The sequence below is a fragment of the Scyliorhinus canicula genome, chromosome 13 (assembly GCF_902713615.1).
Source record: "Scyliorhinus canicula chromosome 13, sScyCan1.1, whole genome shotgun sequence".
Classification (NCBI taxonomy): Eukaryota; Metazoa; Chordata; class Chondrichthyes; order Carcharhiniformes; family Scyliorhinidae; genus Scyliorhinus; species Scyliorhinus canicula.
The window spans coordinates 18310977-18332043 of record NC_052158.1 but is presented as its reverse complement, the minus strand read 5'-3'; the positions used below and the strand labels follow the sequence as shown (position 1 = coordinate 18332043).

Here is a 21067-nt window from a genome sequence, read left to right as displayed (position 1 = left end):
GAGGACATCTGTAAACAGTGTGGGAGGGGTCTGGTCAATCAAGCTCATATATTCTGATCCTGCCTGAAGTTGGATAAATTTTGGAGGTTGTTCTTCAGCACCATGTCAGTGATATTCCCTGTATTAGACCTTTCAAAATGCATTACCTCACATTTGTCCGGATTAAACTCCATCTGCCATCTCGCCGCCCAAGTCTCCAAACAATCTAAATCCTGCTGCATCCTCTGACAGTCCTCATCGCTATCCGCAATTCTACCAACCTTCGTGTCGTCTGCAAACTTACTAATCAGACCAGTTACATTTTCCTCCAAATCATTTACATATACTATGAACAGCAAAGGTCCCAGCACTGATCCCTGCGGAACACCACTAGTCACAACCCTCCAATCAGAAAAATCACCCTTCCATTGCTACTGTCTGCCTTCTGTGACCTAGCCAGTTCTGTATCTATCTTGCCAGCTCACCCCTGATCCCGTGTGGGAGGTGAGGAGGTGTGGGATGGTGGTGTCCATGTCCCTGGCCCGCAAACCCCCTAGTCAGTGAAGCGTGTCTCGATGACTGTGTCCCGTGCAAGCTGGCCCTGCCGATAGCGTTGTGCGGTCTCTCGTGCCTCGCCAGGCTCCATGTCCTGCTCATTGTCCCCCTCCCCCACATCCTCCTCGTCCAATGAGGACTGCCCTCCCTCCTCATCCTCCTCCAGCACATCGCCCTCTGCTGGGCTATATTGTGGAAGAAGCAGCAGACCACCAAGATGCGAGCGACCCCCCTGGTGTGGTACTGGACAGACCCTCCAGAGCGGTCCAGTCACATGAAATGCATCTTCAGGACCCCGAAGCACCTCTCGACCACACCCCTGGTCACACAATGGGCAGGATGGTATTGGGTCTCCGCATCGGTCTGTTGCCTCTGGATAGGTGTCTCAGCCACGACCGTAACGGGTGACCCCTGTCACCTAGCCGAGGGTGTGTCCCTCGAACATGTCGGTGATCACCGAATGCGCCAAGATGAACGAGTCATGTACACTGCCCTTAATCGGGCACAAATGTACAGGATCCGCATCTGATGGTCACACACCAGCTGAATGTTTATGGGAGTGGCACCCCTTCCTGTTTGTGAACAGCGGCCTGTTGTCCAACGGTGGCTGTAGGGCAACATGCACCCCATCGATGCCCCCCTGAACCTGGGGAATCCCAGCGAAGGCAGCGAACCCCACTGCCCGTGCATCCCGGTGGGCGTGGTCCACAGGGTTGTCGATGTACTGCTCCGGCTGGGTATACAGGGCGTCCGTGACGGCGCGGATGCACCTGTGCGCCGATGCCTGGGAAATCCCGGACAGATCCCCACACGGCGACTGGAACCACCCCGTCACGTAGATGTTCAGCGCGATGGTCACTTTGACGGCCAACAGGAGTGGGTGTTCTCCCCCATGCCCCTGCGGTGCCAGGTGTGCCATCATCTGGCAGATGTCTGACTGTCTCCCTGCTCAACCGCAGTCTCCTTCTGCATGCCCGGTGCAGAAGGTCCTCAAACGACATGTGGTTGCGGTACAAGCGGAGGCCTCATCCGGCGCCTCCTTGGCACCACTACCTCCTCCTCGGCCTGTTGGGCGGCTGGCCCTCCAACTTGAGTGGCTGCCACCTGCCCCTATGCAGCCCGCTCCTCTGCTGCAGCCTCCGCCTCCTCTCTGAACCGTCCCCGCTCACGCTGCCACACCCCCACCTCGGCCCTGTCGGTGCCCTCGGTCCTGGGCCATTCTCTGCTGCCAGGGGTACGGTTGGCTGGCACTGCCCTCACTGGGGGCTGCCATGGGTGTGGCTCTGGGTGGTCCCCCGGTGGGTGGCTGCCAGTTGGGTGGGGCGGCCGTTGTCACTGCGTGCACCCAGGGGCCGGCGTGGGTGCCCAGCAGGATGGCACCCGTAATGGCGCTCGGTGCCTGGGTACAGCCCTGTCCTGTTGGGGTGCTCCCCGGCCTTCATCCCTCCTCCCCCCCCCCCCCCCCCGGCACTGGCAGGGCCCCCCTCCATCCTCTGCAGCCAGCACGGCCGGTGTCCGGGCCTGGGGCCCTCAGTCCCCCCACGCCTCTTCCTACCTCCTCTCTCCGCTGCCGCAGCCAGGTTCACGAACCTCTATAGCACATCGGAAACACGGCTTCGGGAATTCGGCCCATCCGAGGTGCTGAATCGCTGAAACCCCGGAGAATCGGTCGTCAGAGCTGATAACGATGTGCCTACTGTACTTTCAAGCTGCACGGCAGGCGGCGCGATATCGGCGTTTGGCTCGATATCGGAGTCGGAAGCTATTGTCCGTCCGATCACGTTTCCCGATTTTGCCGTCGGCTAAGGGAGGATCCAGCCCATAATTTGCTCAATGATGATTCCATAAGTACATTTACCAAAACCCCTGATTGATTTGCAAGTCAATGGTCATAGCAATGGCTGGATTCAAAGGAAGGGGCACCATTGCCACAGGGAGACAGTGTGGGTTATCAGGAGGAGGTTAATAGGACTCTTTACATTGAGCAGAGAATGGTCAGAGGAAATTTAATCCAGAGTATTAAAAAATTAATATAAATAAAATAATCTGGGTTTGAACTTACATTTAGTGTTCAGGGGTTTTTTGAATGTTTCTATGACCCAGCCATTCATACTAAATGCTGACAACGTGGTGAGTATTAGCAGCAAGGACAATATCACCAACATAAATACTGTTATTGCAGAGGTTCCTGTTGAAAGAACAAAAAGACAATTGAAATGATACACATCCATAGGTTAGGCAAGAGGTACAAGGGAAAATTGGATTCAACTGAAGTGAATTCTTTACTTATCGATGATAAATATTTACACCACAGAAAATGTGCAGCACAGAAAACTGGGCGGCATGGACATGTTGGGCCGAAGGGCCTGTTTTCATGCTGTAAACCTCTATAAAATGGCTCATTCGGTGTGGGATTTTCCAGCCCGTTCCGGTGGAGTTATCTTCCAGTCCCGTCAAATTTGACCCCGACTGCAGGACCGGCGAGCTATGGAAATTACCATTGACTTTGGCAGGACCAGGTGATCCCACCGGTGACCGATGTTTACGAGCCGCCTGTGCCACGGGGAAACACGGCCTAGGTCTGTGCAGTGTGCTGCTGGAGTAATCCATAATTATAACACAGCTCGCTTCACTCCCTTAGGTAAATGTCCCTTCAGAGATACAGTGAACTCTGCTTCAACGCTTGGACTAATACAACGGGATTCTCCATCGGCGGGATCCTTCGGTCCCATGCGCACCCACACCTGCGGGTTTCCCGTCGCCATGAGGTGGCCACAATGGGAAACGCCATTGGCCGGCTGCGGGAATGGGGAATCCCTCTGCTGGCGAGGACGCGCCACTTCGGAAAACGTCGACTGCCGGATTAGAGAATCCCGCCCATAGTGTTCCTCATAATTTCTCTCTTCGCTCTCCCTATTACAAATTCATGTTGATAGAGCCTTACAACAATGACGACAATTTAAAAGTATTTAATTAGCTGGAAAGTTTTGGGATGTTCTGAGGTGGTGAAAGGAAGGTTTGCATTTGCGCTGTCCTTTTCAGTTCTCTTCACCTGCAACAGGATCTCTAGCTGCTTTTGTGTCGCTACCTCTGATGTCCCCCAAGATTCTATCCTGCCCCACCGCCTCTCTATTACACCCCTCCGCCTCTCTATTACACCCCTCCGCCTCTCTATTACACCCCACCGCCTCTCTATTACACCACTCCGCCTCTCTATTACACTCCTCCGCCTCTCTATTACACCCCTCCGCCTCTCTATTACACCCCTCCGCCTCTCTATTACACCCCTCTGCCTCTCTATTACACCCCTCCGCCTCTCTATTACACCCCTCCGCCTCTCTATTACACCCCTACGCCTCTCTATTACACCCCTCCGCCTCTCTATTACACCCCTCTGCCTCTCTATTACACCCCTTTGCCTATTACACCCCTCCGCCTCCACCTCTATTACATCCCTCCGCCTCTCCACCTCTCGATTATACCGCTCCACCTCTCTATTACACCACTCCGCCTCTCTATTACACCACTCCGCCTCTCTATTACACCCCTCCGCCTCTCTATTACACCCCTCCGCCTCCTATTACACCCCTCCGCCTCTCTATTACACCCCTCCGCCTATCTATTACACCCCTCCGCCTCTCTATTACACCCCTCCGCCTCTCTATTACACCCCTCCGCCTCCACCTCTCTATTACATCCCTCCGCCTCTCCACCTCTCAATTATACCCTTCCACCTCTCTGTTACACCCCTCCACCACTCTATTACACCCCTCCACCTCTCTGTTACACCTCTCCACCACTCTATTACACCCCTCCGCCTCTCTATTATACCACTCCACCTCTCTATTGCACCTCTCCGCCTCTCTATTACGCCCCTCCACCTCTCTATTACACCCCTCCGCCTCTCTATTACACCCCTCCGCCTCTCTATTACACCCCTCCGCCTCTCTATTACACCCCTCCACCTCTCTATTACACCCCTCCACCTCTCTATTACACCCCTCCGCCTCTCTATTACACCCCTCCGCCTCGCTATTACATCCCTCCGCCTCTCCACCTCTCAATTATACCCTTCCACCTCTCTGTTACACCCCTCCACCACTCTATTACACCTCTCCACCTCTCGATTATACCGCTCCGCCTCTCTATTATACCGCTCCGCCTCTCTATTACACCCCTCCGCCTCTCTATTACACCCCTCCGCCTCTCTATTACACCCCTCCGCCTCTCTATTACACCCCTCCACCTCTCTATTACACCCATCCACCTTTCTATTACATCCCTCTGCCTCTCCACCTCTCCCTTACACCCCTCCACCTCTCCATTACATCCCTCCGCCTCTCTATTACATCCCTCTGCCTCTCGATTATACTGCTCCGCCTCTCTATTACACACCTCCGCCTCTGGATTACACCCTCCCACCTCTCTATTACACTCCTCCACCTCTCTAATACACAGCTCTGCCTCTCCACCTCTCTATTACACCCCTCCGCCTCTCTATTACACCCCTCCGCCTCTCTATTACACCCCTCCGCCTCTCTATTACACCCCTCCGCCTCTCTATTACACCCCTCCACCTCTCTATTACACCCATCCACCTTTCTATTACATCCCTCTGCCTCTCCACCTCTCCCTTACACCCTCCACCTCTCCATTACATCCCTCCGCCTCTCTATTACATCCCTCTGCCTCTCGATTATACTGCTCCGCCTCTCTATTACACACCTCCGCCTCTGGATTACACCCTTCCACCTCTCTATTACACTCCTCCACCTCTCTAATACACAGCTCTGCCTCTCCACCTCTCTATTACACCCCTCTGCCTCTCCACCTCTCCATTACACCCATCCGCCTCTCTACTTCTATTACACTGCTCCACCTCTCTATTACACCCGTCCGTCTCTCCACCTCTCCATTAACCACTCTGCCTCTCCCGTCTCCATTATACCCCTCCGCCTCTCCACCTCTCTATTACACCCCTCCACCTCTCTATTACATCCCTCCGCCTCACCACCTCTCTATTACACCCTTCCGCCTCTCCATTACACCCCTCCACCTCTCCAACTCTGTTACACCCTCCGCCTCTCCACCTCTCTATTACATCTCTCTGCCTCTCCACCTCTCTATTACATCCCTCCGCCTCTCTACCTCTATTACACTGCTCCACCTCTCTATTACACCCATCTGTCTCTCCACCTCTCTAATACACCGCTCTGCCTCTCCAGCTCCCTCTTGCACCACTCTGTCGTTCCACCTCTCCATTACACCCCTCCGCCTCTATTACACTGCTCCACCTCTCTATTACACCCATCTGTCTCTCCACCTCTCTAATACACCGCTCTGCCTCTCCAGCTCCCTCTTGCACCACTCTGTCGTTCCACCTCTCCATTACACCCCTCCGCCTCTATTACACTGCTCCACCTCTCTATTACACCGCTCTGCCTCTCCACCTCTCTATTACACCCGTCCGTCTCTCCACCTCTCCATTAACCCCTCTGCCTCTCCCTTCTCCATTACGCCCCTCCGCCTCGCCACCTCTCTATTACACCCCTCCGCCTCACCACCTCTCTATTACACCCCTCCGCCTCTCCACCTATTACATTCCTTTGCCTCTCCACCTCTCTATTACATCCCTCCGCCTCTCCACCTCTCCATTACACCCTTCCGTCTCTCCACCTCTCCATTAACCCCTCTGCCTCTCCCTTCTCCATTACGCCCCTCCGCCTCGCCACCTCTCTATTACACCCCTCCGCCTCACCACCTCTCTATTACACCCCTCCGCCTCTCCACCTATTACATTCCTTCGCCTCTCCACCTCTCTATTACATCCCTCCGCCTCTCCACCTCTCCATTACACCCTTCCGTCTCACCACCTCTTCATTACACCCCTCTGCCTCTCCAACTCTGTTACACCCTCCGCCTCTCCACCTCGATTACACTCGCCCACCTGTCCACCTCTCTATTACACCCCTCTGTCTCTCCACTTTTCTATTACAACCCTCCGCTTCTCCACCTCTCTATTGCAGTCCTCCATCTCTCCAGCTCTCTATTACATCCTCCGCCTCTCCACCTCGATTATACTTCTCCGCCTCTTCACCTCGATGACACTCCTCCGCCTCTCCACCTCTCTATTACACCCCTCCGCTTCTCCACCTCTCCCTTGGTGGGCAGCACGGTAGCATTGTGGACAGCACAATCGCTTCACAGCTCCAGGGTCCCAGGTTCGATTCCGGCTTGGGTCACTGTCTGTGCGGAGTCTGTACATCCTCCCCGTGTGTGCGTGGGTTTCCTCCGGGTGCTCTGGTTTCCTCCCACAGTCCAAAGATGTGCACGTTAGGTGGATTGGACATGATAAATTGCCCTTAGTGTCCAAAATTGCCCTTAGTGTTGGGTGGGGTTATGGGGATAGGGTGGAGGTGTTAACCTTGGGTAGGGTGCTCTTTCCAGGAGCAGGTGCAGACTCGATGGGCCGAATGGCCTCCTTCTGCACTGTAAATTCTATGATCTATTTCACCTCTCCACCTCTGTCTCTACGCTTCTCCACCTCTCTATTACACCCCTCTGCTGCTATTTAAAAAAAATATTTTTATTAAATGCTTTAACAAAAATATACAGAGTATCAGAATAACAACCTATCAACCCAATAAACAACCACAATCCTCCAGCCCCCACCCCCCCCGACCCCAGCCCCTTGCCACATCCCACATTTTAACCCCCATTACCCTTCCCCTCAAGAACTCCCCCTTGATGACCCCCTCATTCCTCCTTGAAGAAATCAATGAACGATTTCCACCTCCGGGCGAACCCATCTCCCGGCTCCCGCAGAGATAACTTGATCTTTGACAACCTCAGGACTCCCGCTCACCAGAGCCCCAGCCTTCAGCGGCTCCGAATCCCACCAACACAGCAAAACCCGTCTCTGGGTTATCAGGAAGGCAAAGGCCAATACACTGCCCCCCCCCCCCCCCCGAACCCCGACTCCTGGGTCTTCAAACACCAAATATCACAACCTCCGGATTCATAGAACCAGAGAATTTACAGTGCAGAAGGTGGCCATTCGGCCTATCGAGTCTGCACCGGCCCTTGCAAAGAGCACCCTACTTAAGCCCCACACCTCCACCGTATCCCCCTAACCCATCAACCCCACCTAACATTTTTGGACACAGGGCAATTTACCCTGGCCAACGGTGACTCAGTCACCCCCACACCGAGAACCTCAGACACAATACACTTCCTGGTCTGCCTCGTCCATTTTAAAATATTTTCTTTGTCCAAGAATCGATGCAGCCGCACCACCATCGCCCTCGGTGGGTCACCCACCTGAGGCCTCCTCCTCAGCACCCTGTGCGTCCAATTCACCTTGAGGAGCGGGTCAAAGGCCCCTTCCCCCATCAACTGCTGCAGCATCCTCGCCACATACTTCCCGGCCTCCGCTCCCTCAGACATCCCGACGATCCTCAGGTTCCTCTCCTGAAGCAATTCTCCAGGTCCTCCAATTTCATTCTCAGCCACTTCTGGCTGTCCAAGACCATCCCCAACTCCCCCTCCAACGAGACGATCCACCGCTCATGCTCCCCCACCGCCTCCTCCACCTCTGATTCGCTAGGCCCAGAGCCTTCAATCTCTGCCCCACTCTCTCAATCGCAGCTCTGAGCGGCTCCACCACCTTGTCCAGGTCATCCAGAGCCTCCTTCCCCTGCTGCTGGAATTTCCCATCCAAACACTCCACCAGCTGCTCCGTCGACCACCGGGCAGCAATGATGCCCCCTTGCTCTCTGCCATCTTAACCTGTGGCACACCATGGAAACTGGGGGCAGCACGGTAGCATTGTGGATAACACAAATGCTTCACAGCTCCAGGGTCCTAGGTTTGATTCCGGCTTGGGTCACTGTCTGTGCGGAGTCTGCACATCCTCCCCGTGTGTGCGTGGGTTTCCTCCGGTTGCTCTGGTTTCCTCCCACAGTCCAAAGATGTGCAGGTTAGGTGGATTGGCCATGCTAAATTGCCCTCAGTGTCCGAAATTGCCCTTAGTGTTGGGTGGGGTTACTGGGTTGTGGGGATAGGGTGGAGGTGCTGACCTTGGGTAGGGTGCTCTTTCCAAGAGCCGGTGCAGACTCGATGGGCCGAATGACCTCCTTCTGCACTGTAAATTCTATGATCAATTCTATGATTCAGTTGCTCCCTCTTTTTCGTGGCACTTCTCGTCCTCTGATCCATACACCAATCTCACCAGAGGAGAATTACCTTCCCGGGGGACTCATTCACCTTTTGCACTCAAAAATCCCCCAAAACAGGTGGGAAAATCCACCTTGAGCGGATGACACCAAATTTGCGACCGCTCACTCCATGGCCGCCCCTCCACCTTTCTATTACACACCTCCCTGCTCCACATCTCTATTACATACCTCCATCTCTCTCTATTACACCCCTCTGCCTCTCCACCTCTCTATTACACCCCTCTGCCTCTCCACCTCTCTATTACACACCTCCACCTTTCTACTTCTCTATCACACACCTCCACCTTTCCGCTTCTCTATTACACACCTCTGCCTCTCCACCTCTCTTTTCTTCTCTAAGACACTTCAAGTCTTTGGTTATCTGATCTAATAGCTTCATTTCTGTCTCAGTGTCGTATGTTCCTGTGAAACGTGTTGCATGCAGGTATGCTGCTCCTTGAACAGCCTTCTGTTTAGGCATGACCGTGAGATTGGAATGCTGCAGCCTTAACAATTCTATTACAATTTATCTATTACAATAAAGGCGCTATATAAATTTAAGTAGCTGTTGTTCTCAGTTGAGCACCATGACCCACTGAACCATCACCCCAAGTGGGGGATGGTAACAAATACAATTACTAGCTCCAAGACAAAACAAACATGAGCATTCATAATACCTTCAGCCTGTAGCCAGCACAGTAGGGCCGCAAAGAGAATGATAAATGAAAGCATTGCAGCAACCTGCAAGAATAGGAGATCTTTTCGCTGAAAATCCACACCTGGAAAAGAAACGAATGTCCATCAATATTACTCACAGAACTGTAGACTGTAACAGCACAGGGGAAGGCCACTTGGCCCATCATATCTGTGCAATCTCTTTGGAAGAGTTAACCAATTAGTCCCGCTTTCCCGATTTCTCCCCCACTATTTAGCCAATTCCCCTTTGAAAGTTCCGATTGAATCTGCTTCCTTATCATTTCTTATGTTATCACTAGTGCAGAAGGAGGCCATTTGGCCCATCGAGTCTGCACTGACGCTCTGAAATGACACCCCACCTAGGGTCAGGCCCCCACCCTATCCCCGTAACCCCACCTAACCGTTGGACACTAAGGGGCAATTTAGCATGGCCAATCCACCTAACCTGCACATCTTCGGACAGTGGGAGGAAACCAGAGCACCCAGAGGAAACCCACACGGACACAGGGAGAAAGTGCAAACTCCACACAGCCAGTCACCCACGGCCGGAATTGAACCCGGGTCCCTGCTGCTGTGGGGCAGCAGTGCTAACTTCTGTGCCACCGTGCTGCCCACTTCCACCACCTTTTCCAGCAAAGAATATTCACTTTGGAATAAATCACTCGGCACGTCAGAAGCCGAATTGGCGATGACTCAGTGTTACAGTTAACTGCCTCTCATTTGGGGCCTCACGGTAGCATGGTGGTTAGCATCAATGCTTCACAGCTCCAGGGTCCCAGGTTCGATTCCCGGCTGGGTCACTGTCTGTGTGGAGTCTGCACGTCCTCCCTGTGTGTGCGTGGGTTTCCTCCGGGTGCTCCGGTTTCCTCCCACAGTCCAAAGATGTGCGGGTTAGGTGGATTGGCCATGCTAAATTGCCCGTAGTGTAAGGTTAATGGGGGGATTGTTGGGATACGGGTTACGTGGGTTTAAGTAGGGTGATCATGCTCGGCACAACATTGAGGGCCGAAGGGCCTGTCTGTGCTGTACTGTTCTATGTCTCAATGATTAAGTTATAAAAGTTTCAAACTTCTGACAGCAAACTGTGAAAATAACATGTTTTTCTTACTTTGCATGTCGCTGTGCAAACATTGAAGTATGATACCGAAGAAATTCGCAGCAGCAAAAACCAGTGCAGCAATGGACAATGCCATTGCGTGGTGAATCAGAGGTGGAAGACCTGGAACAGAAAACAGTATATTAAACAGTATATTGCAACAGGATGTTCTTCCCCCTCTAAAGATGTGGCTATCACTGGGCTGTTTTGGGGAGATTTACCAGAATGTTAGCAGATGAATCAGTTATGTGGAGAGGAAGCAGATCATTCTACCGAGAGCAGATCTGAGCTTTGCAGTCCTGCCACATTCAGCCGTGAATGGTGGTGGACAATTAAACAACTCACTGGAGGCACCTCAAATATCCCCATCCTCAACGATGGAGGAGCTCAGCACATATAGACAAGGCTGAGGCATTCATACCAATCTTCAGCCAGAGTGATGAGTGGATGATCTATCTCGGTCTCCTCCGGAAGTCCCCAACACCACAGATGTCAGTCTTCAGCCAATACAATTCATTCCATGTGATATCAAGAAAGGACTGAAGGCACTGGGATACTGCAAAGGCTATGGGCCCTGACAATATGCCAGCAATAGTACTGAATTTGCCTCTCTATCATCAGCAAAGTGATGGAGAGTGACTGCCCTTGACATTAAAGCAGCATTTGACCGAGTGTGGCATCAAGGAGCCCTAGCTAAACTGGAGTCAATGGGAATCAGGGGGAAATCTCTCGCTGGTTGGAGTCATACCTGGCTCAACGGAAGATGGTTGTGGTATTTGGAGGTCAATCATCTAATCTCCAGGACATCACTGCAGGAGTCCCTCAGAGCAGTGTCCTAGGCCCAACCATCTTCAGTTGCTTCATCAATAACCTTCCTTCCAACATTAGGACTACACAATGTTCAGCACCATTCACGGCTCCTCAGATAATGAAGCAGTCCATGCCCAAATACAGCAGGACCTGGATAATACCCAGGCTTGGGCTGGGCTGACAAGTGGCAAGTTACATTCACACCACACAAGTACCAAGCAATGACCATCTCCTACAAGAGAGGATCTAATCACCGCCCCTTGACATTCAATGGCACTACCATCGCTGAATCCCCCACGATCAACATCCTGGGGTTACCATTGACCAGAAACTGAACTGGACTAGCCATATTAATACTGTGGCTACCAGGACAGGTCAAGGGCTAGGAATCCTACGGTGAGTAACTCACCTCCTGACCCCTCCAAAGGCTGTCCACCACCTAGAAGGCACAAGTCAGGAGTGTAATGGAATACGCTCCACTTGACTTTATGAGTGCAGCTCCAACAACACTCAAGGAGCTCAACACCATCCAGGACAAAGCAGCCCCACTTGATAGTTCCCCCTTCCACAAACATTCAAACCCTCCACCACCGATGAACAGTGGCAGCCGTGTGTACCATCTACAAGATGCACTGCAGTAACTCACCAAGTTTCCTTAGGCAGCACCTTCCAAACCACTACAATCTAGAAGGCCAAGAGCAGCAGATACCTGGGAACCCCACCACCTGGACGTTCCCCTCCAAAACACTTGCCACCCTGACTTGGAAATATTTTGCAGTTCCTTCACTGTCGCTGGGTCAAAGTCCTGGAACTCCCTCCCTAACAGCACAGTGGTGTAATGACACCGCTATGACTGCAGCGGTTCAAGAAGGCATCTCAACACCACCTTCTAGGGCAACTAGGGATGGGCAATAAATACTGGCCTAACCAGCGACACCCACATCCCGTAAATGAATTTAAAAAAGAGAAAAGAGTTCAAAGGAGTTTGCAAAGAATTGTTCAAAATTCTGAGGGATTGTGCTGGAAAGTAAGGAAGACTTACATTTCTATAACATCTGTCACTACCACAGGACATCCCAAATCCAATTATGTAGTTTGTGCAGTGCGGTTGCTATGGTACTATGGGAAAGGTCAGAGCCAATTTCTACAAAGGTTCCCGCAAACAGCAAGGCGATATGGTCAGTTTGTCTTATTAATTAAGAAAGATTTGACTGCATAAATGAGAAACTATCTTGACTGAGAATCAGTTTGGGTGGAGATAAGAAATAGCAAGAGAAAGAGTCAGGCCCTCAGACAAGAACATTACAGCCTTGACAGAGAAGATGCTGAGAGGATATTACCCCTTGTTTGGGACACTAGATGCAGGTGGAACAGTATCAGGATAACCGGTCTTTAAGCTGGAGATGAGGAGCATTTATTCCCCTGAGTGGGTGATTAATGTTTGGAATTCTGTATGCTGGGGGACAGCGGAGGCTGGGTCACTGAATGTATTTGCGGCTGAGTTAAACAGGTTTTTGATCCACATGGAGTCCCTAACGAATGCCTGGATTGAACCAGCCTCAATCACACTCGCAGGGACTGTGTTCCATACCTGAACCACCCTCCGAGCAAAGGTTTGTCTCCTCCTCATGTCAACATCGCTTCTTTTGCCAATGACATTAAATCTGTGCTCTCTGCTTCTCAATCCTGCCAACAACGGGAACAATCTCTCCCTCTCTATCCAGCCCTCGGGCCAACAACGGGAACAGTCTCTCCCTCTCTATCCAGCCCTCGCAACAACGGGAACAGTCTCTCCCTCGCTGTCCAGCCCTCGGGCCAACAACGGGAACAGTCTCTCCCTCTCTATCCAGCCCTCGGGCCAACAACGGGAACAGTCTCTCCCTCTCTATCCAGCCCTCGGGCCAACAACGGGAACAGTCTCTCCCTCTCTATCCAGCCCTCGGGCCAACAACGGGAACAGTCTCTCCCTCTCTATCCGGCCCTCGCAACAACGGGAACAGTCTCTCCCTCTCTATCCAGCCCTCGGGCCAACAATGGGAACAGTCTCTCCCTCTCTATCCAGCCCTCGGGCCAACAACGGGAACAGTCTCTCCCTCTCTATCCAGCCCTCGGGCCAACAATGGGAACAGTCTCTCCCTCGCTGTCCGGCCCTCGCAACAACGGGAACAGTCTCTCCCTCTCTATCCAGCCCTCGGGCCAACAATGGGAACAGTCTCTCCCTCTCTATCCGGCCCTCGCAACAACGGGAACAGTCTCTCCCTCTCTATCCAGCCCTCGGGCCAACAATGGGAACAGTCTCTCCCTCTCTATCCAGCCCTCGGGCCAACAACGGGAACAGTCTCTCCCTCTCTATCCGGCCCTCGGGCCAACAACGGGAACAGTCTCTCCCTCTCTATCCAGCCCTCGGGCCAACAATGGGAACAGTCTCTCCCTCGCTGTCCAGCCCTCGCAACAACGGGAACAGTCTCTCCCTCTCTATCCAGCCCTCGGGCCAACAACGGGAACAGTCTCTCCCTCTCTCTCCGACCCTCGGGCCAACAACGGGAACAGTCTCTCCCTCTCTATCCGGCCCTCGGGCCAACAACGGGAACAGTCTCTCTCTCTCTATCCGGCCCTCGGGCCAACAACGGGAACAGTCTCTCCCTCTCTATCCGGCCCTCGGGCCAACAACGGGAACAGTCTCTCCCTCGCTGTCCAGCCCTCTTGTGATTTTTGAACATCTCCATCAAACCAATCGTATCCGATCACATCCATTTCCAGCAGGGATGCTCGAGTGCAATTTTAGCCACAGTCACGGAGCGAACTGAACAGATAATTTTTTTACTTTGCTATTCTTGGTAAATGTTGGGCGTGTATATCAGCAACTCCTGAAGTACCAGTCGCCCACCATTCTCCTTCTAATAATAATAATAATCTTTACTGTCACAAGTAGGCTGACATTAACACTGCAATGAAGTTACTGTGAAAATCCCCTAGTCGCCACACTCCGGTGCCTGTTCAGGGTACACAAAGGAGAATTCAGAATGCTCAATTCACCTGACAGTCACGTTTTTCAAGATTTTTGGGAGGAAACCGGAGCACCCGGAGGAAACCCACGCAGTCAGGGAGAGAACATGCAGACTCCGCACCGGGTCCCTGGCGCTGTGAGGCAACAGTACTAACAGTACTGTGCCACCGTGCCATCCCAATGGACCATGCCGACTCAATGGACTGCATTTAGAAGAGGTAGTTGCATATAGTGATTCCACTGGTTGTAATCTTCCAAAATCCCCTAGATTGTGGAAAGGTTCTCCATCACATGAAAACTACAAATGTAACACTTTTATTCAGAGATAGAAAGCAGCAAACAACAGGCCAGTTAACCCAACATCTGTCACTATGAAATGAAGGCATTCATTATGAAAGTTGTAGCTCGAAATTTAGAGACTCATAATCCAACAAACAGAGTCAATATGAAAATGTCTCAGTGGTTTTGAGGATGTAAAGAGCAGGATGGTTCAAGAAGAATCAGTAGATGCATCTTGGTTTCCAGAAGTCATTCGATCAGGTTCGAATAAATGAGTCATTTTCAGCTGGGCAAACTGGAATGAGTGGAGTGCCCCAGTGCAGGGGCCTCGAGTGTTTATAACCAACGTTAATGACTTGGAGGAAGAGAAACAACAAATTGTGGGTAGATTTGCTGACAATGCAATTGCTTGGAAAGCTAAGCTAGTTCTGAAGAGGATTCAAAGAGTCTGCAAAAAGATGTAGGGCGTGATGTAACGAAAGAAAAGCAGAGACTGATCTGGGCACGATGAGGGGGGCCGTTCCTTGCCCTTGTAGCACCGGGAATGATCCCACTATCTAACGGCACTCCGTCTTTCTTTCATGCCCTGCCAGGGAACCCCCCCCCCCCCCTCCCGGCCACAACGAGGCCGCACTTAGCGTCATTTCCTATACTGAGGAGCTCCGACAATTATAAATGGCGCCCCGATATCTCAATCCCCTGATGTGATCCTGGATCCCTCAGCACTCTAACTCACCCAGAAGGGGATCCTCGGTCCCCTGCCACCCTACTGTACAGGGGCAGCACCACCGGTCACGACCTCTAGCTTGGGCAAAATGCCAGCCTGGCACCTTGGCAATGCCAGTTTGCCACCCTGAAAATACCACTACCAGCCTGACATCTGGGCACCATAGCAGTTCCAGGTTGGCACCCAGGTAGCACTAGAAGGATGCCAGGTGGCACTGCCATGATGCCAGGCTGCCACCCCCCCCCCCCACAAAGTGCTGGTAAGCCTGGTCCCCATTTGTGAGAAGCAGTACTGAATCAGCGCTCAGCTGGGGTCTCCTCAGCGAGGCCAATAGACGTCGGTGGCCATTCAATCCAGCGCCAGCCCGGTTACGTGGGTTCAAGACTGGGTCCCGCCCAGATTGCGACGTGTAACGGGATCTGGTTAGATCATGTGAGGCGAATGGCCGTCAGGAATTCTGGGGGCGGCCTCTCCCAAGGATCTGTCGGCTGCGTCCTGCTCCGATTAGGGCGAGTTGCGGGCGATAAATCGCAGCCATACTGTAAATGCCTGGGCAAAGGTTTGGCAGATTGAACATCATGTGGTTAAATGTAACATTGTTCACTTTGGCAAGAAAAATAGAAAATAAAATATTATTTACGTGGAGGGAAACTATCGAGTACTGCGTACACTTTGTCTCCTTAGCAAAAGAGGGTTAAACACACATTGGAGTCAGTCCAATTGGAGGGCTCATTAGTTGCATCCTAGAATGAGTGGATATTCCCTTTGTGGGGGAAACTAGATGCAGGGGGAACAGTTTCAGGACAACCGGGACTGGATTCTTCGCCAAGCCGTGCCACATTTCTGCCTCGACCCGTCGGCGCGATTCTCCCTTACGCCGGCCGGTCAATGGGGTTTCCCATTGTGGGGCAGCCCCACGCCATCGGGAAACGCCCAAGCGCCGGCAAAACAGAGAATCCCGCCGGTGGAGAGTCCACCCCCGGTCTTTAAGATGGAGATGAGGAGCTTTGTTGCCCCTCAGTGGGTGATTAATGTTTGGAATGCTGTCTGCCGGAGGGCAGCGGAGGCTGGGTCACTAAATATATTAGTGGCGGAGTTAAACAGGCTTTTGATCCACATGGATCAGTTAGCACAGTTGCTTCATAGCTCCAGGGTCCTAGGTTCCATTCCCGGCTTGGGTCACTGTCTGTGCGAGGTCTGCACGTTCTCCCCGTGCCTGCGTGGGTTTCCTCCGGGTGCTCCAGTTTTATTCCACAGTCCAAAGACGTGCACGTTAGGTGGACTGACCCTGATAAATTGCCCTTAGTCACCAAAAAAAAAGGTTAGGAGGGGTTATTGGGTTCCGGTGATAGGGTGGAAGTGAGGGCTTAAATGGGTCTGGTTCTCAATCCTGCCAACAACAGGAACAGTCTCTCCCTCTCTGTCCAGCCCTCTTGTGACCTTTGAACACCTTCATCAAACCAATCGTACCTTATCAGATCCGTTTCCAAAGAGATGCCAGAGTGCAATTATAGTCATCGTCACTGTGCGAACTGAACAGATAGTTTTTTTACTTTGCCACTCCTGGTAAATGTTAGGCCTTATATCAGCAAATCGTGAACTACCAGTCTGTGGTCGCCCACCATTCCCTTTCTAATCATAATCATGATCATCTTTATTAGTGTCACAAATAGGCTTACATTTTTTAAATATAAATTTAGAGTACCTATGTATTTAGTTTATTTTTTTCCAATTAAGAGGCAATTTAGCATAGCCAATCCACCGAACCTGCACATCTTTGGGTTGTGGGGGTGGAAACCCACGCAGACATGGGGAGAATGTGCAAACTCCACATGGACAGTGACTCGAACCCGGGTCCTCAGCGCTGTAGGCAGCAATGCTAACCACTGTGCCAAGTGCCGCCCCCAGCTTACATTAATACTGCAATGAAGTCACCGTGAAAAACCCCTAGTCACCACATTCCAGCGCCTGTTCGGGTACACTGAGGGAGAATTCCGAATGTCCAATTCACCTAACAGCATGTCTTTCGGGGGTTGTGGGAGGAAACCGGAGCACCCGGAGGAAACCCACGCGGACACGGGGAGAACGTGCAGACTCCGCACAGACAGTGACCCACCCAAGCCGGGAATCGAACCTGGGCCCCTGGCGCTGTGAAGCAACAGTGCTAACTACTATGCCCTTTCTGCCTTGGAAACTTATTTCTCAGTTCATTAAGAGTCATATGACAGTGAGAATAATAATAAACAGTGAGATTCTCAAATTAATTTCCTTAATGAGGCTGAGCACTAGGGACGTCGGTGGAGTTCTGCTTTTAACTAAGAAATGAACGGCTGAGAGGTTTGACTCACCATAAATAGTAAGTGAATGTGAACTGTTCTTCTTGCTAACAGCATTCTCCACAGTGCAAGTGTACATCCCACAATCTGACTTTATGGCCTTCTTGATAACCATTGTCCTGTTGTCTTCTGTTAACTGATAACGTTGGTCATTCGTTATCACTTTGCCATCTTTCCACCACAACACGGAACTCACGTTTTTGGCAGTTACCCGACAGTACAACCCAATGGTGGTATCCACATCAGTAGAATTACTGGAGATCGAAGGCTCTGACACTGGTTCTGTGGGAGTGAAGGAATGAACAGAGAAACAGGCTTGAGCATGAAAACATCAGTGCTTCACATAACGTTAATGCGGTTAACTAACAAGAACTCTGTACTTTATGGGTGCTTCATATCAGCAGGGATGCCAACTCTCCCTGTTGCTTTTTGCCTTGGCGATAGAGCTTAGAGTCAAGGAGTTGGAAAGGGATAGTGCAGGGGGAAGGTGTGGAGCATAGAGATTCACTGTATGCAGACGATCTGTTGCTTTACATTTTGGAAACATTGGGAGATATTGGGGGCAATCATGAGCATTTTAGAGGAATTTGTCCGGCTTTTCGGGTATAAGTTAAACATGGGGAAAGTAAGGTCTTTCCGATTCAAGCAAGGGGACAGGATGTTCACAGCTCCAGGGTCCCAGGTTTGATTCCCGGCTTGGGTCACTGTCTGTGTGGAGTCTCCATGTTCTCCCGGTGTCTGCGTGGGTTTCCTCCGGGTGCTCCGGTTTCCTCCCACATGTCCCGAAAGACGTGCTGTTGGGTGATTTGGACATTCTGAATTCTCCCTCTGTGTACCCGAACACCGGAATGTGGTGACTAGTGGCTCTTCACAGTAACTTCATTGCAGTGTTAATGTGAGCCGACTTGTGACAATATAGGGGAAGGCTGGTCGAGATGTCTTTAAAGTGGTCGATATGAACTTTAGGCACCTTGGCTTCCAGTTGGTGCGGGAATGGGAATGACACAAATTGAATCTGGCGTGGTTGGTAGAACAGATGAAGGGGGATTTTAAGAGCTGGGACATGTGCTCCCGCTGTTGCTGGTGGGCCGGTGCGGACTGTGAAAATGACAGTGCTTCAGAGGTTTGTATCTGTTTTTCAGAACCTTCCGATTTGTATTCCAAAGGCCTTTTTTTGGAAAATGAATGCCTGGGTTTCGGGGATGTGTGAGCGGGGAAATCCCCACGGGTAAAGGAGGTGCTGCTGGAACGGGGACGTGAGTAGGATGGGCTGGCCTTGCCAAATTTAATAACTATTACTGGGCAGAGAATATAGCGATGGTTAGGAAGTGGGTAGTGGGGGATGGGTCAGTGTGCGAGTGGATGGAGGTGGCCTCTTGTTAGGTGGACACTAGTTTAGGGGCACTGTTGACGGCCGCTCTGCTGTTCTTGCCGGCCAGTTACCCCACTTAGTCTGGTGTTGGTGGCGGCCCTGAGGGTGTAGGGAGAGTGGAGGCAGCATCTGAGGTTGGAGGGTGCCTCGGTCTGGGCGCCGATTTGTGGGAATCATAGATTTGCACAGCGGGTGTGTTGGACTTGGGGTTCCGGGGGGTGACGGTGAGTGGGGATCAAATGGTTTGGGGACCTATTTGTGGGGGGGGCAGATGCTCGGCCCTGGAGGAATTGGAAGAGGAGAATGAGCTTGAGCTGCCCAGAGGGAATGGGTTCCGGTAATTACAGATATGGGATTATGTTGGAAAGTAGGTGCCGTCCTTTCCCCACCTGCCTCCCCATAGGCTGCAGGACAAGGTGGTGTCGAAAAAGGAGTTGGCGAGGGTCGGCTGGCGGAGATTTATAAGGAATTAATGAATTGTGAGGGAACCCCGGTAGGAGAAGTTAAACGGAAGTTGGAGGAAGAGCTGATGAGGGAGGTGGACGCTGGGTTTTGGAAAGAGGCTCTGAAGAACAGTGAATGCATCTTCTTTGTGTGCTCGGCTGAGCCTTATTCAGTTTAAAGTGGTTGATAGGGTGCATATGGTCAGGAGAAGCAGGTTTTTTTGAGGGGGTGGAGGATAGGTGCGGACGGTGCACTGGGAGGACGTGAACCATGTCCACATGTTTTGGGCCTGTCCGAAGCTGGAGGGAGTTTGGCGGGGTTTCTAGAACATACAGTGCAGAAGGAGGCCATTCGGCCCACTGAGTCTACACCGACCCAATTAAACCCTCACATGCACCCTATCCCCGTTACCCAATAACCCCACCTAACCTTTTTTGGTCACTAAGAGCAATTTATCATGGCCAATCCACCTAACCTGCACGTCTTGTGACTGTGGGAGGAAACCGGAGCACCCGGAGGAAACCCGCGCAGACCAAGGGAGAGCGTGCAGACTCCGCACACAGTGACCCAGCGGGGGTCTGACGTGATGTTTGAGGTGCTGAGGATGAAGGTTGCCCCCGAGTCCAGAAGTGGCGATTTCCGGAGTGTCGGAAGATCCGGAGAGAGAGGCCTTTGCCTCCCTGGTAGAGATGGGTTTTGCTGGAGTGAAGGGATTTGGGGTCGCCGTGGGTGTGGGTCAGCGACCTCACAGAATTCCGTGTGCTGGAAAAAAAAAATCAAGTTCGCCTTGAGAGGGTCTGTGTGGGGGGTGGAGGGGCCTCGCCGGGGGCATAATGAGAATCACGCGGTGGGATCCCGGAAACCTCGGGCCGGATTCTCCGCTGCCGGGATTCACCGTTGCGGCAGCAGCGCACCTGGGAATGTCCCGGTAGTGTGGGGTTGCACACGATGGGAAACCCCATTGGCCAGCTGGTTGGGACGGGGAATCCTGCTACCGTCGGGTCTGCTCCATGTCATCACCATGTCATTGGCGAACACTCTCTCTGGACTTTACCGCCTCATGGAATCTTGACCAGCCCCATTCACTCTGCCTCTGACAAGCTGTGAGGCAGTCGATGGGGTCCCTCCAGGAGTACAGATGTAAGTTTTGCCCCGGGGAGGGGAGAGTAGAGGGAAATGCCTGGGCTGTACCCTGGCACTGCCTCCTGGCATAGGTTGGCACTGCCAGCCCTGACAGGGGGAGGCAATCTACTGGCGATGACTGGAGGGTGGGGGTGGATGGAGGGATCTATCAGTGATTTCCCCCCTGATGCCCTGGCCAACATTCATCCTTCAAGCAACGTTGAGAAAAAGCAGATGCTGTGGGTGATTGACTTTGCAGCTTGCGGGAGCTTGCTGTGCACTAATCTCCAACTGCACCTCTTCCATCTCATTTCAAAAGCACATTGTTGGCTGTAAAGTGAAAATTGCCATCTAAATCCAAGTCTCGTGCCCCCCCGAATGTGAGAAATACCATGGGGAGGTCCACTAGCTTCTGTTACAAGGGTTTT

General features: G+C 52.1%; 1 protein-coding gene across 1 annotated transcript in view; it reads right to left on the bottom strand.

Annotated features, from left to right (window-relative positions):
- The window catches only part of LOC119976501, a 188831-nt gene that overhangs the window by 4601 nt on the left and 163163 nt on the right, over positions 1-21067 (bottom strand). Inside the window, exons 13-16 of the mRNA XM_038817045.1 lie at positions 17714-17983; positions 10555-10665; positions 9428-9529; positions 2597-2722 (exon numbers count right to left, since the gene is read on the bottom strand). Of these exons, the coding sequence (XP_038672973.1) occupies positions 2597-2722; positions 9428-9529; positions 10555-10665; positions 17714-17983 (609 nt within the window). The remainder of the gene's footprint in view (positions 1-2596; positions 2723-9427; positions 9530-10554; positions 10666-17713; positions 17984-21067) is intronic.